The following is a 16,010-nucleotide window of genomic DNA, read 5'->3' on the forward strand; positions in this document are numbered from 1 at the left end:
ACAAATAAAATACGATAACCAAGCAGCTAAAGGTTACGTATAGGCAAGGGCGCCCGCTGGCAGGTGACGGCTCTGCAATGGCTCCACGGGCGGCACCAGCCAGGCGTCAGCGCACAGAGGAGCACGGACGCCGGCAGCGGGCCGCGCTCGGGGGCGGGCCGGGCGGCGGGGCGGCGCTGGCCCGGCCGGGCCGTCCGGGCTCGGCGGCGGCCCCGCCCGCGGGCGGGGCGGGCGGAGGAAGTGGCCCGGGGAGGCCGGAAGCGGCGCTGACGAGGGGCTGGCGGAGCGGGGCACTGGCCGGTGAGCGGGGTCGCGGGCAGGTCCGGCAGGAGGCTGCGCGTCCAGGGCGGTGGGGGCAGTTTTCCCGGCCTTTCCCGGTGAAGCTGGGGAGTATCGGGCAGAAGCAGCGGCGTCTCCGTAGAGAAGGGAGCCAGTGCGGCCGGGTCGCTGAGGAATAAGGGAGGCGGCCTGCGGCAGTGGGTAGTTCACCGGGCTGGAGGTGCGGGTGTTTCTGAGCCCGGTGGGAAGAGAATGCATAGGGAGAGGGGTGTTGTGAGATGAAGGATTTGGCCAGGACTTTAGGATTGGCACGCTGACAGCCCTGAGGTGTAGGGGTGGTATTTTCTGGCAGTAGGAGTTGGGGCTTGGTCTCATACACCCTGTTCTAAGGAGCCCAGCGTCCCGTGCGCCTTGCTTTACAGCTGAAGTGGTGCTGGCTTGCAAACTACGTGTTTTACTCCCAGCTTTGCTGCTTGTGTACTTTTTGGAAGACTCAATCTGTTTGTCAAGCAGGCTGATCCTTCTCTGTTGCTTTACTGATGCCGGTAGCAAAAACTAGTTGCCGGCTTCCTTACCCTTTGGGATGTGTAATTAAGCATGCTGCTTCAACACAAAAGATGAACCTTAAGGCCTTTTCAGATACAGAGCACTCAACCCAACTGCTGCAGTAGAGAGACATCTGTGCCACCATGACTAGAAGAGGGATTTAATCCTTGCAGAAAGGATTTAACCCTGCCAAGAAGTGGCAGTTGTCCTGCATTGGGTCCTCCCAGGTAACTTCGAAGTAAGTGTCCAACTCCTTTAATGTTACAAAGGGTATAGCATACTACAGTCCAGAGATGTGTTGGTAACAGTATTTATCTTTGGTGCTAATTATTGTAATTTTTAGTAGGCATTGCCAATGGATGAACTGGTGCATGATTTGGCCTCCGCTTTAGAGCAGACTTCAGAGCAGAACAAACTGGATGAGCTATGGGAAGAGATGGCGCTAAGCCCACGGCAGCAGCGGCGTCAGCTTCGCAAGAGAAGGGGTCGTAAGCGACGGTCAGACTTCACACATCAGGCAGAACATGCCTGCTGCTACAGCGAGGCCTCAGAGTCGAGCTTGGACGAAGCTGTCAAGGATTGCCGTGAGGTGCTGACAGCTAATTTCAGTGACTCTGATGACATGGCAGTGGTCAAACGGCATCCAGCTCTTAGTGCCACCCTGAGGAGCAAGCAGCACTTGTGGCATGAGTCAGACTCCTTTACAGAGAATGCGCCCTGCCGACCTCTCAGGCGCCGACGGAAAGTCAAACGTGTGACATCAGAGGTAGCTGCCAGTCTTCAGCAAAAGCTCAGGGTGTCAGAGTGGAACTATGAGAGGGGCTGCAGGTTCAAGTCTGCCAAGAAACAGCGTCTTTCACGCTGGAAAGAGAATGCCCCTTGGACATCATCCAGTCATGGCCTTTGCGAGTCAGGAGAGAACAGGCCCTTTCTCAGCAACGGGGGAAGGAAGGAGCGGATGGAGTGTGAAGCCGATGATCAGAAACAGGGTTCAGATGAAAACATGTCGGAATGGTGAGATCTCAGTTTCTTCCCTGTGCTAGTCAGATGGCTGCCTTGCTTGCAGCTGCTTGTAAATGCTGTGCCTTGCTTTTTGAAGTTCTTAAAATTAATCAATGCTGCTCTTTTTGTGAGGATGAGAAATATCTCAGCTGCTTCTAAAATGTAGATTTGTTCAGAGTCTTTCCTGTCAGTATTGTATGATGACCCAGAATGCTTCCTTGAGAAGTTGGCAAGCTGATAGGTTTCTGGCTCCTGTTACACAAAGAGTCCTCTGAAATGTCAGTGGCCTTGCAACGTGCTTGTGGCCAGTGGTTCTGGGAGTAAACCCCCAAATGGCACTTGTGTTGCATGATTGGTACGAGCTGATCTCAGTTTCTTATTTTCAGCATTTAAGTAGTGGTAGATTACAGATCAGATCTCCCATCATTACTGCTGGCCCTCTGTGCAGGTGCTGTGTGAACCTCAGTCTAACCTTCCTTGCAGTTCTACATTTCTGCTCTTGATCTGATTGTTAAAGCCTAGCTATGGGGAGAATGTGGTGAGAGGATGAAGAAGTTGAGGGCAACTTATGTTACTTACAGGTTAAACACTGTGCATCAGTGGAGTCTGATGTCTTGGTGTCCAGTTTTGGAGAACTTTGATGAATTTGTGGCAGAATCACATACAAGGGATTAAAATAAATCATGTAAATGTCGTGGTCTAAATTTGTGTTGCCCTTGGGAATTTTTTTCTCCAACTGTGACTTTTATGCTCTCTGTCTAAGGTTTAGGATCATAAAACTGCTTCTGTCAGAAGAGATTTTTCAGGTTAGAAAAGAGGCAGCTGCTGAGAATTAAATGGAGGAAATTTCTTAATGAATGGCATACAAAAAGCACATGTGATCACTGATTTTCTAATTATCATTGTGTAAGAACAGCAGACATTGAGGAGACATTTAAAACAAACAAAAAGCATTCTTTTTCATGAAACATGAGGTCTGGAACGCTCTACTGCAGGACATTTTAGAGGTCAAAATTTAAATACGTTCAAAAGGGAGATGTGGAGCATTAGGCATATCAGGGGCTGTTAAACATTACAGCCCAGATGAAAGATGCCACTCAGGAAGTCCTTAAGCTGCTGACTTCTAAAAGCTACAGGAACGTACAGAGAAGTCTGTGTTTGTCATGTTGTCATGTTCTTTTCTCAAGCACTGTAGTAGTCGCTATCAGAGAAGAGTGGATTTGGAAAGTCTAACTCTTTGATACAGTATGATTGTTCATATGTTGAGGTTCAATTAAGTGTTGTGACAGTCTAGCTCCTGCAGTTTGTCAGAGTGGATAGATGGCACTTCATTATTATGGCTTTGTGGATAATAGCTGGAATTGCAGACTTCTCAGTGCTGTTTTCTGGGACCCTGTGAAAATCTTAGGTTATAGTAAGTCCTCACTGTGGTCTGGGAACCACTATTGCATTTTTACTGTGATTTGTAGCATATCGCTCTTGCAGAGTGGTCACTTTTTTCTTTTAAGAGTGGCTGTTGTTCCTAAAAAGTGGGTGTGAGATGGGGTTTTACAAGAAACTTGTGGATGTAAACCTTTTGTTGCTAGTTGTTAGAGTAGTTTTATCTTCTTAGAGCTGTTTGCTAGTAGTCCAGGAAAAGAAGTGTGCTAAGTAGCTCCTGAATAGTGCATGTCAGTGGTGATGGACTGAGAGATACCCTTACTAGATGTGGCAGTGATGGACAGTGTTCCTTGAGTTGATTTTTTAAACACCAGTCAGAGTCTGTTCCATCATGTCAGACTTGAACTTAAACCAGCAGGCTTTCATCCAGCCTTTATTTGTGCCAGCCTTGGAAAGAGTAAATAAAGAGCTATGTCAGCTATGTCCAGACTGTTACTTGAGGACCATGCTGGGAGATGGCTTTGTTCTGTCTCAGTTGTCCCTTGCTCTCAGACTAATTATTGTGCAAGTATATGCATCAAATGACACTTACCATCTGCTGCCAAATCCTTGGGATTCTCTCTGGAAAGCTAGTGCTTGGAATATTTAACCTCTCCAACACCACATGTGTGATCTGTGCTGTGACTCACTAGGGAGGGCCACAGTTGGAGGGAGTAATATATACAGCCCTCTTCACTGCAGAGTATCCCTCACAGCAGTGAAGGATCATGCTTTGGTCTCTGCTGCTCTAAATGTAGCCCTTTGCTGTGAAACTGGCTGTGTCTGCCTCACTCCCACTGTGCTCTAGCTGTTTTTTCTGGTACAGTAAGGGAAGTACTTTTCACAGATGTATGACAAGGGCATATCCTGAGGAAAGGAGAAGAAAATTGGATGCCTGGGAGAGCAAATGGTGTGGTTGTCATCACAAGCTGATGGGATGAAAGGTGACTGATGCTGCTTGTGGGACTTGTAAGCAATCTGTGGTGATCTGGTGATTTACAAAACTTTCATACTGAACTGGTTCCACTACTGTTCACTCCTCTAACAATATGTAATGTGACAAAACTAAGTGGGTTTTCAGGCAAACTAAGTTCTGTATTCAGAATGGGTGTTTTTTTAATCTCATTTTTCCTCCCCTACACTGACAATTTTTTGGTTTAGGAATGAATCTGTAAATGCTGAAATATCCTGTATTTTCTCTGCTTTCTACAAGGCTTTCTATCCTAAGTCAGGTCAAATACCTGTTTATTCAGTTGATGAACTCCCATTTGCTGAAAAAGTCTTGGATATGGGTTCTTAACAAGGAAAAGGGTTTTTTTCTAGTCTGCTTGTAGGACTATGCCCAGTCCTTTCCTGGAGGAAGATGAGCTGCAGTATTGTGATCCAAGTGTACATATAATGAAATCTTTTGCCAAACACAGCAAGAGATGAACATAAATTCAGAGAAGGATGGATGTGCAGGAACACAGTAAGGAAATTATGGTGGTTCTGAATTGGGTAATGACGTTACCCAATGCCTAATCTATAAATAACTGTGGAAACAACAAAGGAAACAAGTTTTAGTTTAAGCAGTCATTTGTGTAAAGGTGACAATTAGCTGCTAAGACTGTTAGAAGTAATATGCCTTTCTGTCCCTAAATGTTTTGAGATTCCCTGCAGCCATAATAAAAGAAAGGCAAATTATATATTGAGTGCTGAAGTTTTTTCTCTTTTTGATCTAAACTGAGTGCTTCCAGAATGTTCTGGGTTTGGTTTGAGGGCAGAACAAACCATAGTACAAGAGCTGTCTAAAAATCACTTTGAGTAGTGTGTTTACTTGGGAAAAAGTATGCAGTTGGTCTCATCTGTTTTCAAGAACCAAAACTCTGTGACTTTTTCAAGTGACTTTTTCAACTTGGGATTCTACTGACCCACCAATGCTGTGAGATTTCACTGGCTTAATGCTGATGTATTGGTTGTGGTTTAACCTGGATAGGCAGCTCAGCTCCATAAAGCCACCTGCTCACTCCCCTACAGGGATGAGGGAGAAAAATGGAAGACTAAAAGTGAAAAAACTCTTCAGCTTTAGGTAAAGTTGATTTATTACTTAAAGCAAAAGCTACAGTGTGCAAGCAAAGCAAAAGAAGGAATTCACTATTTCCTATCAGCAGGCAGGTGTTCAGCCATCTCCAAGAATGCAGAACTCCATCATTTGTAACATTATTTGGGAAGACAAACACCACAACTCCAAATGTCCCTGGCTTCATTCTTCTTTTTCCCAGCTTTTATTGCTAAGCATGACATTAGATGATGTAGGATATCAGTGTGGTCAGCCAGGGTCAGTTGTCCAGCCTGTGTACCTCCCAGCTTCTTGTGCACTCCCAGTCTGCTCACTGGCAGGGCAGTGTGAGAAAGCCTTGGCACTGTGTAAGCACTGCTCAGCAATAACTAAAACATCCCTGTGTTATCAACACTGATCACAAATCCAAAACATAGAACCAAAGTGCTGCTATGAGAAAAATTTAACTCTGTGCCAGCCAAAACCAGTACAATGTTCTGGCCTGAGAATGTGACCATTGCTCATCCTGAATGTGCAGTTATATTGCTTTACCCTTTGGAAGGGAGCTGCTTTGATGACAGTCTGCAGTTGCATTCATGAGTCTGGCTAAGCTGATGAATTGGAGGCCAGTCTCTCCATAAAAAAAAAAAAAAAAAAAAAAAAATTCCTATCTTGGAAGGCAAGTGACAAAGACAGAGTGTTCCGCTTCCCCTCCTTTTCCAGCCCAGCCTGACCTTCTGCAGCCCCTCGGTGCCTCTTGTTTTCTTATTTTTATAGAAAATCAATATCCCTCCTGACACAAACAATAGCTCAGGCAAAAGAATAAATGGGGGAAACCTGAGATCTCTGTCCATCACCTCTCAGTTTAACTCCCCCAAACTATTTAATTATAAGCATGCTTTGCTTCAGGTGTTTGCGACAGTGAAATTGCTAAATGAGGACCATTTTAACCAAAGATTGGGTGATCAATAACCCTCTATAGCAGTAGCTTGTCGGATCAATAGCATTCATTATTTCATGGTTAAGGTAAGTAGCCTCCTTTGCAAGTGGAGGTCATTAATCAGTACTTACTGGACCTACAGAAAGGCCTGCATAGGAGTCTAGTTCATGTTCAGCCCTGCAGTGTAAAAGGGGTAGTGAAGAGGGTGAAATCCCTAAAAGTTTGTTCGTGTAAAGCACTGGCAGTGATGCTTATCTGTTAGGAACTAAAGAGCTCTCAGTGCAACACGATGCTTATAAAGTAGAGTTAATATGACCTGGATGCTTGTCAGTGCTTTTTCCTTTCTCAGGCACCTTTCCTCTGAGGATGCTAGAAACCTTATGAAGCAGTCACTCGGTCCTCACATCTGCAGCTTGTGAAGATTGTTTATCCAAGCTATCAAAAGGGAAAGCAGGCACTCTAAGGGATTGGCCCAGGGTCATACAGTCAGGTGGTAGGAGAGCTTGGGATGAAACAATTAATTCGTGGTTCTCAGTCCTTGGCCTTAATTGCTGTGGTGTATATGTGGGAGGATGAATGCATGGCTTGGCTTTGTAATGGATTAATTTGGAATTTGATATTAACTTCCATGCTGTAAGGTGAGCATGCTGTATAGATTGTTCATCTTTTAAGTATAAATGGCCTTTATAAATTGATGAAGATACAGAATTTTAGATGTCCAGCATGATGAGTTGACTTGACTATACTTTAGAGTGTGTTTCCTAAGACCAACAATATGCTCTCAAAATAGAGTTTTATTCTGTGCCTGCAGTTCTTTGGAGTGACGTATTTTGTGGTCCCTCATTATTCAGCCTTGTAAATCAGGGGTTTCTGGTATGATCTCTAGTATGATCCAGTTTCCCTGGAAGAGTGGCATCCAGAGATACTTTCAAAGAGCATTCCCTGATTGGAGACTGATTCTAGTGCTGACTTACACCTGGTGTTCACATCTAAGGTTTTAGTGCTCAGGGAGGAGGCAGTAAGTAGTTTCTGCTTGTCCTGGTATCTCTCAGCTAAATCAGAGGAAGTACTGCCTGAAGTGTCCGAGGAATGAGTTCCAGTCAGCATTAAAGCTTTCAGATGCTTGGCTCTGACATGAGCAGGTACTTCTGCTACAAATATTTGTCTAGCTTTGCAGTCAATTAATAGCTTTCTACATTTTAATTTCTAGCTCTATTCTTTTGTTCAAGAATTAAATCTTCTCTAACTGCTTCAGGAAATGCAAAGCAATGCAAAATGCTATGACAAGGTTGTGTTGATCAAGGTTGATCCAAGCAGGATCAAGTCATGCTGTGCTAAGGTATTTAGCTGGAGATTTGTAAATGTCGCAGCTGCTCTTACTCCACATAAAATACAAGTTGGTGGGGGAGGAGGCTGTGTGATAGTGTAACATTTTTGAGGAAAAGGAATCTGAAATAGAAAACTTAGGAGGGTTTTCAGTTAAGTGACCCAAGGACAGTGTTTTTAACTGCACTTAATTTCTTGGTGAGTATTCCACATGATGCCATAGTTAGGTTCTTAATTCTAGTACCTGAGGCAAATGCCATTTTATTAATTACTTCTTGATAACTTAGAACTAAACTAGATACAGGATTCTACTCTTTTTCAAGTGATGCAGCATTGATATGTTTTAACAGAAAGAATGCAGTTCTGTTCTAGAGCCAGTCATGTGTCTGAAATTCAATTTTTGTGAGACATGTAAAACATTTTGGTCTTGGAGAAGCTAGTAAGATGTAGTAGAGTGGTTTTTGTATTGTGCCTGTTGCAACTGTAACCATGTTTTTTTTCTCTGTTTTTGTTCCAGTGAAACCAGCAGTGTTTGCAGCAGCAGTGATACTGGCCTCTTTACCAATGATGAAGGCCGCCAAGGTAACAGGTGTCCTGTGATTTTCCTCATGTGCTGCTAGGGAGTTCCTTACTTTCTTTACAAGTGCAAAGAAAGATCTATGGTTGAAGGGAGACAGAGCCAGTGGCAGGGAGCAGCTAGAAGTTAACCAATGAGATGAGGGCTACAAATGTTTGATTTTCTTAACACTACACTTTCTCTGATGAAATACTTTGTGTATCAGATCCATAATATTTGCAATATAAGAAGCTATTGTTGTGGAAAGGCACAGACATGCAAGAGGAATTTGAGAGCTCTTCATAATGAAAAAGCACAGCTTATGATTTGTTTCTGTAGGTGTTTTAATGGTTGTCTACATACCATTAGTGCCTGAAATCTTAGTTGTTTTTTCTATGGGCAGGAAGAGAAGATGGGAAAAAAAATTACTTAAAGCTGACAAGTTACCTAATAGACTATGCTGAGAAGATGATGGTGATATGTGATAGTTCTCATTTCTTTAAATATGTGTTCTTTCCTTGCTCTTGTGGGCATTAGTTGAATGTTGTATTTTCAATGTCTGTTGTAGAAATAGTATCTTAGGAATTTTGAGTGTGAAGTGCAATCTGGTTTTATTTATCAATCACAGCACAGTGTTCAGTTGATGGGGGATAGGGCAGCAGTGTGAAATAGGTTGTAGTAGAAGCACTGGCATTGAGGACTATTACATTTGGAGCACGTGGAATGTGACCCTAGAGACCTGCAATTCTGTGCACTCTGATTCTGTCACATTTCACAAGCTAAGATTTGGATGAGGTCTCCTCTGGGAATATATGAGTGCTAAAGGAAGTAGCACCAGTCGCTCAATAGGATATACTGCTTCCACTAGCTTGTTAATGGCCCGGGTACCTGTGTGAAGCAACACAATGATAGCAAACATGCTTATGTGGTTTCTGATGGTATTTTAGGCTGTAGGACCAGTCTGTATTCTTAGGGGAGTATAATACTTTGCTTAAGAGTAGGGATTTCAAATGCCAGCTTTAACTGTTGCTGAAAAATAACTGTTTCTAGACTCTGGTTCTTCAAAGGCAAGAGAAGAGTAGAATCTTTTGCCCTCTCTTTTTGTTGATAATTGTTCAGGGGGAGCTGAAATTAGTGAGCACTTGTATATTAGATGACAAAGCAGAGTGGTGACTGAAGTGTTTTACTTCATCACCTGAGACAAGATTGATGGAGACTGGATAGTGTATATATATACTTGTCTATATGCTTGCCCTATATACTTGCCCTGATTTTGTACCCTGTTGTAGACATTAACTTTTGGCTGCTGCTGGAAGTAGGGTGCTCAATATACAGGAACATGTAGAAATATGACTTAGATGAATTAATAAAATCCAATTACAGCCTTCCCTGTCTAGGTAAGAGAAGAGGTTTGGCATCTTTGCCATCAGGTCTCTCTCTGTTCAAAGAGTTGATACTGTGATAGCTTTCTGGCCAAGATGTTTTAGATTACAGTTACATTAAAAAAGTTAAAAATATTGTTGCACTTTCAGACTAAATAAAAAATATCTCCTTTTCCTTTTTTTTCTTAACAATTCTTAGTCATAAAGTAAATAAAAAACCAACAGCTTTCCATGTCAGTAAGATGGAGAGAGCACAAAATTTTTTTTGTCACAGATCATCACCTTATAAATAGTTTTCCAGCACAATTACAGGCTGAATAATGGGAAACCTAATCTGGCAGCATTCTTAAATAAATGCAGGGTTTTTCCCTCCTTATTTTGAAGTTGCATCATGTAAAATTTGTGCTGTTGCTAATTAAATAAATCATCTTTTCAACTGCACATACCAGCGCACTTCTATGAGCAGAGAATGATTCTAGTTCATAATTTGATTGTAAGGTGGGTTTTTTGGTTTTATATTTGTTACATGCATTGGGATCTCTCACAGTAAAAATGACTGAATATTAGCATATGATGCTGATGGTTAAAGTTTGTCTTGTGGAAACAGTGGTTTGAGGTAGACAGGGCACTATGCCCAAATTTCTAGGAGTAGTTTTGCACAAATTAAGATCTCTTAGGAGAACTATTCAACATTACTTAGTTTTAATTTGCTGTGAAGTGGAGATGGGATTTTTATACTTTAAGATAAAACTGGTAGGTCAACTTGGTGCATGGCAGAAAAAACAATGTCAGATCTTTGGGATAAAGTGTTCTGGCTGTCCTCCCTGTTGCTGATCAGGGTTGGTTTTGTGTGTTGCTTCTTCTGTTATGTGCAAGATTGCAGCATTCTTATTAGGATGAGTTTTTTTTACTTTCTTGTATTCTTTTTTTTCTTTTTTTCTTTCTTTTTTACTTTTTTTTTCCCAGCCAGATGTGTGAGTAGGCGTAATGGACTTCGGTCAGGAATAATGTAAGTCAGTGAGGAGAGGAGAGTTAGTGGGGGTGCTTGAGTTGAGGCTTAGTGGTAGGCAAATGAGAATTTTCCCTAAGGTAGGTGTGTTAGCTTTTTAAGGCAAGATGAAGGACATAGGAATTACATGGGACTATTTGTGAGTTGGGCCACTGAAATGCTACATGTGTCAGGTTCTTTGCTCTCCTTCTGCTTTTTTTTCATACGCTGCTCATGTGCTACTGGTCTCAGGGAATTTCTGGCCACATTTGCTATGAACAGTGTCTGATGCAGTTCAGTTTTAGATTGCAACGGCATTAACTACAGCAGCCCGGCTCCATGGAGACTTCGGTCATGACTTCTGTTGCTGCTGCCTTAGTTTTCCAAAGGGTTTGTAGTTCTTAGAGATTCTAAGAAGTTGATTGAGAGCAACTCACAGCATGGTTAGTACTTACACTCAGAGTGACCATTTCTGATAATTACGTGTTTTTGTCTTAGCTGCTGTCTTAGGAGACTAGGGGTCTTTCTCATCAGTATGTTTCTTTTGCTTACTCTGTGAGCCTGGTCTTCTCTTGTGAAATTTCTCCTGTGACAGCCTATAGCATGCGCCAAATGATTGGCCTCTACCAGTGTTGCAGTAATTACTTCAGAGAAAGAGTTCTGCATAAGACATCACACAACATTGAACTAAGGTTGATGAGATGCAGTTGGTACAGAGTGCTAAACCTGCCCTAGGCAGGTCTATAAAGAGGCTTTGTTCTATAGGGAAGTTCTGGAGACTGATGAGTTGGATAGTTTGAAGTGTTTAGTGAGGCCCCGTAGTTACTGAGGATCATTGAAGCAGAATACAAATATAAGGCTCTCCAAGAATGAATTCTTAATGAGACTTCAACTGTTTCACATTCAGATATGCCTACTCGTAGTATTTTGAGGAACTGTCCCAGGGCACTTGATGTTATTTGTGGCTAATTCCATCCTGTTTCTTTAGGAGATGATGAGCAAAGTGATTGGTTTTATGAAGGAGAGTGTGTTCCAGGATTCACTGTCTCGAACCTTCTTCCCAAGTGGGGAGCGGATCACCGATCTGAAGTGGAGAGGATTGACTCAGGCCTGGACAAGCTCTCTGTTTCCACCTTCCTTTTGCCCTCACAGCCAGCTCAGAGAGGTGAGGTCCAAAGGAATTGTATTTGAGAACTTGTGATGTGATGGCAAGAGTAGATTCTTTTCGTAGGTGTTGCATTTAAGCTGGTATTGGTGATCTGATTTTTTTTTTTTTTTTTTTTAAATCCAGTTAAGAAAAAGCTGCACAATTGGCGAGTTTACTGAAATAGTTGTACCAGCTGCCCATTGGCAGTCTTCCTTTTCTTAAATGTAAGGACTTTATTTGATTTGTGAATAAATTGGCATATCTACATCTTCAAAACTGAAAAACAAGAGACAGAGGATCTGATTTGATTACTGAACTAAGGAGTTTTCCTGGTGGCTTTGTCAGGAAGAATCTTCTATGTTCATTGCTCAATTTTTCTGCATTTGGTTTTCAGGATTTCATGCTCGCCTGAATCGCCTTCCAGGAGCTGCTGCCCGTTGCCTCCGTAAAGGTCGGAGGAGGCTGGTTGGCAAGGTATGACCTTTTGAAAGGTGATCATTTTGTATTTCAAATTCTGGTCAGCCCTGAAGTACTATTCTAAGATACTATGTAAATTGTTTTCTGCAGAATGTGGTCCTGTAAATTTTTTGTTTCATGTGTTGTTTGATTTGTTTAACTGCTTTGACTGTCAGAATATGATTGAGTGACTAAGTGGATTTTAAGGCACATTTGGAGTGGCAAAGGCAGCTGATCAACACTGAAAGCGGTATGAGAGGAGGCCTGAAGAAAAATGTCAGGGAGCATAAATATCAAGAAGATTTAGACAGAATGTAGGGGAAAATGATGATGGTATGAGACTTGTGCATGCTCATCTGAGACTACAAGGGCAGAGAGGTGCCTCAAACGTGAAGGAAGGCCAAATTTTATATAGGGAAGAAGACTGATATGAATGGCAGCAAAGGAAGGTGGTTTCAGCAGTTGCATTTTAGTGGGAAGAGAGGAGAGTAAAAAGGTATATGCAGTAAATGCAGACAAAGCTGCCCAAAGCTGTTGAGTAGTTTTAATATACTAGGGCATACACCAAACAACATATCAGTCCTTCTTCTAATAGAACAAACAATACTTTGCAGATGTCTGCCTACTTTGCGGATGTCTGTCTAAAAGAGAGGGGTACACCTGGTTGGGTCTGCATCATGGAATATTGAGCACTGCTGTTTGTTATAAAAGATGGTTCTGAAAAGGAAGGTGTTGGCTGTGTTTGGCTTTTCTTTTTATTGTGGTGTGCTCTGTGCTTTTGAGAACATTGGCATAAGTTCTGAGCTGGCTGCTGTAGTCTGCTAACAAGGTGTGTTAGGGGGGCCTGGAGTCTAGAGGGGTGCGACAGCTGCCTTCTGTTCAGTCATACTTGAAAGATCCTTGTCTGCCCCTTCTTTCTTCCACTCACCTTGCTTAATTGTAACCGGCATTCAAAATCTGAATCCTCAGCTGGCAAGAAACTGACTTTACGCAGGGTTCCCGAGGCCACCTGCAAGTGACTGGGCCTGGCGGCACACCTCTAATGATCCAAATGAGAAGGATAATATTTATTTGTTTAATTCATCTTCATCACCTTAAAGGGATCTTTGTCATTTGCAATGGAGGTCACTGCTCCCCCTTCCCCATCTCTCTCGAAATTGTAATCATAAATAATGAGTTTCATTCAGAGCTCCCCGGCAGCGAGCTGCTAATTACCAAAAGTACAGCTTGTAATTTACACAGTAATAAACTGTAAATTTAAACATTATAGCACTTTAAGTTAATAATTTTCCTGCTGTAGCAAATAGCCCATCTTTCACCCCTGCTGCTACAGCTGCCCCCAAACTTTGAGTGTGTTTTGCCTATATACCTGGCCAAACAAACCTTACCTGGGGACGACTTTTGCCCTCATCTTCAGCCCCTTGCTGAAAAGCATACTTCTTTCTTGGAGGCAGTTGCTATGCAGATGTGAACAGCTGGTGCTTCAGGCTGTGCATGTACGTGTATGCCAGCGTCGAGCATATACACAGCGCAGCATCTTGCAGGAAGCAACAAGCTCCCACAGCAAGTCCTTTCTCCTAGGACCTGCCTTTCTTCCGTTGCTGGAGGTCCTGCTGCTGAACTGCTGTTTTCAGAAATGGTAAAAGCATTCTGCTTTTACTCCTTAATTTATTAATTGCTGGTTGGTGAATGTCCACTGTTAATAGAATGTTGTAGTGTCCTATCTCAGCCTGTTTCTAGCCCAACTGACCCCAGTAACATGGAAAGAAGCATTTCCCAGCCGTCTCCCCCACTCTCATGCATCCTTTTGCTGCATACTTTGCTCTAGTTCAGTTTGTGGTGTGCCTCTCTGCAAGCAAATATCTTCACTAAAAATGAAAAAACAAGTCTCATAAATAAAATTGAATTATTTTCTGCTATTCTAATTAGTTAAATCATCTCAGGTGAAGTTCTAAAAGGAAGGAGTAAACATGTTTAGCTGAGAGTGGGCTGGTAAGGAAAGGATGTGACCCAGGGGAGTAATATCTGTTTTTGCTGGCAGCAGCAAGCTATTTTCTGCTCACTGTGTGAGGGTTTGCAACCTTTTGCCTGTCTTTGTGTTTCAGGAGACCTCCATGAGCACTCTGGGCACCGAGAGGCTAAGTCACATTGTTAGTGATCCACGCCAGAAAGAGTAAGGCTCTTAACTGTTGTTGTATAGAACTTTGGGAAGGGAAGAAGAGCTACAGGATCCTCTTCCCTTTCAGGGGGTGAAGAACATGAAGAGCTGGGTGGACAATTAAGCATAACCTGTGGAATGGGAGACAGTATTCTACTGATAGTTGCTCTGTTTTCTTACTTGTAATTGCTGACTTCCCCTTTGTTATATGTATATGTTTATATAAGGCTGCCCCAGTGTGTGGATGCTACTCAAATGCTCGTTTTTACAGTCAGCTTTTTTTTTTATCCTCCCTTATAGTGTGCCATTGCAGTAATTGCGGATCTTTTGGACATTAAGAGAAGACTGAGCCCCATGTGTTCATTTTTTTAAATGCTTCTTTGTGGAGCTGTACTATGGGTGCATACCCAGACTGCAGAAATGATGCTGACAAGGCAGCTGTGAAATTACTTCTTCTTTCTTTGGTGTTATGTCTCCTTCCACAATTAGTGCATTTAAATTGTAGTCAGCGGTGGAAATAGTCTTGGTGTTTATCCTTTAGCATCTCCCTAATGCTGTTCTGGGGAATGGGTAGGTAAGGATGGCACGTCTTGACTGTAGTGCAGTGGGTCCAGCCTTCACCAGCTGTTAATACCTTATTTTCTTCCTTGGATATGAAATTCATTGTTTTTAATATGACTCCTGATGATGTTTAATCTTTTTCCTTCTCTCTCCATCTTTGTTCTTCCTTTCCCCTTCTTTTCTTATCCCAAACCCTCCCAAATCCCTTTTCCCCTCCATGTTCATTCCTTGGCATTGTGCCCACCTGTCCTTGAAACTCTGCCTCCTTCCAGTTTTTGGTTACCATCCATGGGGAAGAGAGACCGCAACCAGGTAAGGACACTCTGCTTTTCCTTTATTTTCTTGGTTCCCTTCTCTCTAGGAAGGACACAGTGCTGGCTTCTGATTTCTCACACACTGTGGCCTGTGTACTTGAGGTAAGGCAGTCCTGTCCCTTCTCATTTTGTTAACTTTTTGGACTTTGAACACAACCCATTTCCTGGGCGTTGTATTGACTATTTAAACTGAATGGCCCAGTTTATACTTTTAATTATCTCCCTGTTTCAGGTTAGTGTTTGCCATCCTTTCTGGCAGTGAGTGGGAGGGAAGATGCCTCTTGACAGGAGGAGCTTAGGCCTCTCAAAATTCCATAAGAATTGGAACCTTATTCTCTTTTTAAATGCTTTGTTTTGTCTTGTTTGGCTCAGGCTTCTACCTGAGAGTCTCGTCCACAGAGAAGGGAAAAAATGGTGAGCTTAAATTTTGTAGTTAAATAGCTGTAAAATGTAGTTAAATAGCAGGAAAATGTAAGAGGTGATAAGCAAGAGAAATAGGCATTCTTGTAACTGAAACTCTTGTGTGTGCACTTTGATATTCTCCAGTAAGTCTTTCTCAGCTTCAGTGGTAGGAGATTTTTTTTTACTTTTAAGATATAAAAGCTCAGGTTCTTGATAACAAAGAGCAAAAAAAACATTCTTCCATTTGAGCAGTCATATTGTAGCAGTGCTCTTGGCCATGCACACTCCTTTCTATTCCTATATGAGTTGTTTTATGGTTGGTGAGCAGTAGGACTGATTTTTTTCCCTTTCAGGTGACTAAAAATGCATATATGGCAAGAAATAATTTTCAAACCTTTGTGCAATTGCATGTTTTCCATTAGTGAGAACGTTTTACAGATTGCTTTCATATTGTTGTAATTATACTCTTATCTAAAGATAAGAGTAACTACATAAG

At 42.4% G+C, this 16,010-nt stretch overlaps 1 protein-coding gene across 1 annotated transcript in view; it reads left to right on the forward strand.

The window, feature by feature from the left end:
- The first annotated feature begins 237 nt into the window (after window positions 1-237).
- GPATCH2L (G-patch domain containing 2 like) overlaps window positions 238-16,010 on the forward strand; it is a 39,293-nt gene continuing 23,520 nt past the window's right edge. The window contains exons 1-8 of the mRNA XM_059473952.1: window positions 238-300; window positions 919-1,063; window positions 1,169-1,839; window positions 8,068-8,132; window positions 11,465-11,641; window positions 12,018-12,097; window positions 14,185-14,252; window positions 15,071-15,110. Of these exons, the coding sequence (XP_059329935.1) occupies window positions 1,181-1,839; window positions 8,068-8,132; window positions 11,465-11,641; window positions 12,018-12,097; window positions 14,185-14,252; window positions 15,071-15,110 (1,089 nt within the window). The 5' untranslated portion in view covers window positions 238-300; window positions 919-1,063; window positions 1,169-1,180. The remainder of the gene's footprint in view (window positions 301-918; window positions 1,064-1,168; window positions 1,840-8,067; window positions 8,133-11,464; window positions 11,642-12,017; window positions 12,098-14,184; window positions 14,253-15,070; window positions 15,111-16,010) is intronic.

Source organism: Ammospiza nelsoni, chromosome 6 (assembly GCF_027579445.1).
Source record: "Ammospiza nelsoni isolate bAmmNel1 chromosome 6, bAmmNel1.pri, whole genome shotgun sequence".
In the NCBI taxonomy this organism is placed as follows: Eukaryota; Metazoa; Chordata; class Aves; order Passeriformes; family Passerellidae; genus Ammospiza; species Ammospiza nelsoni.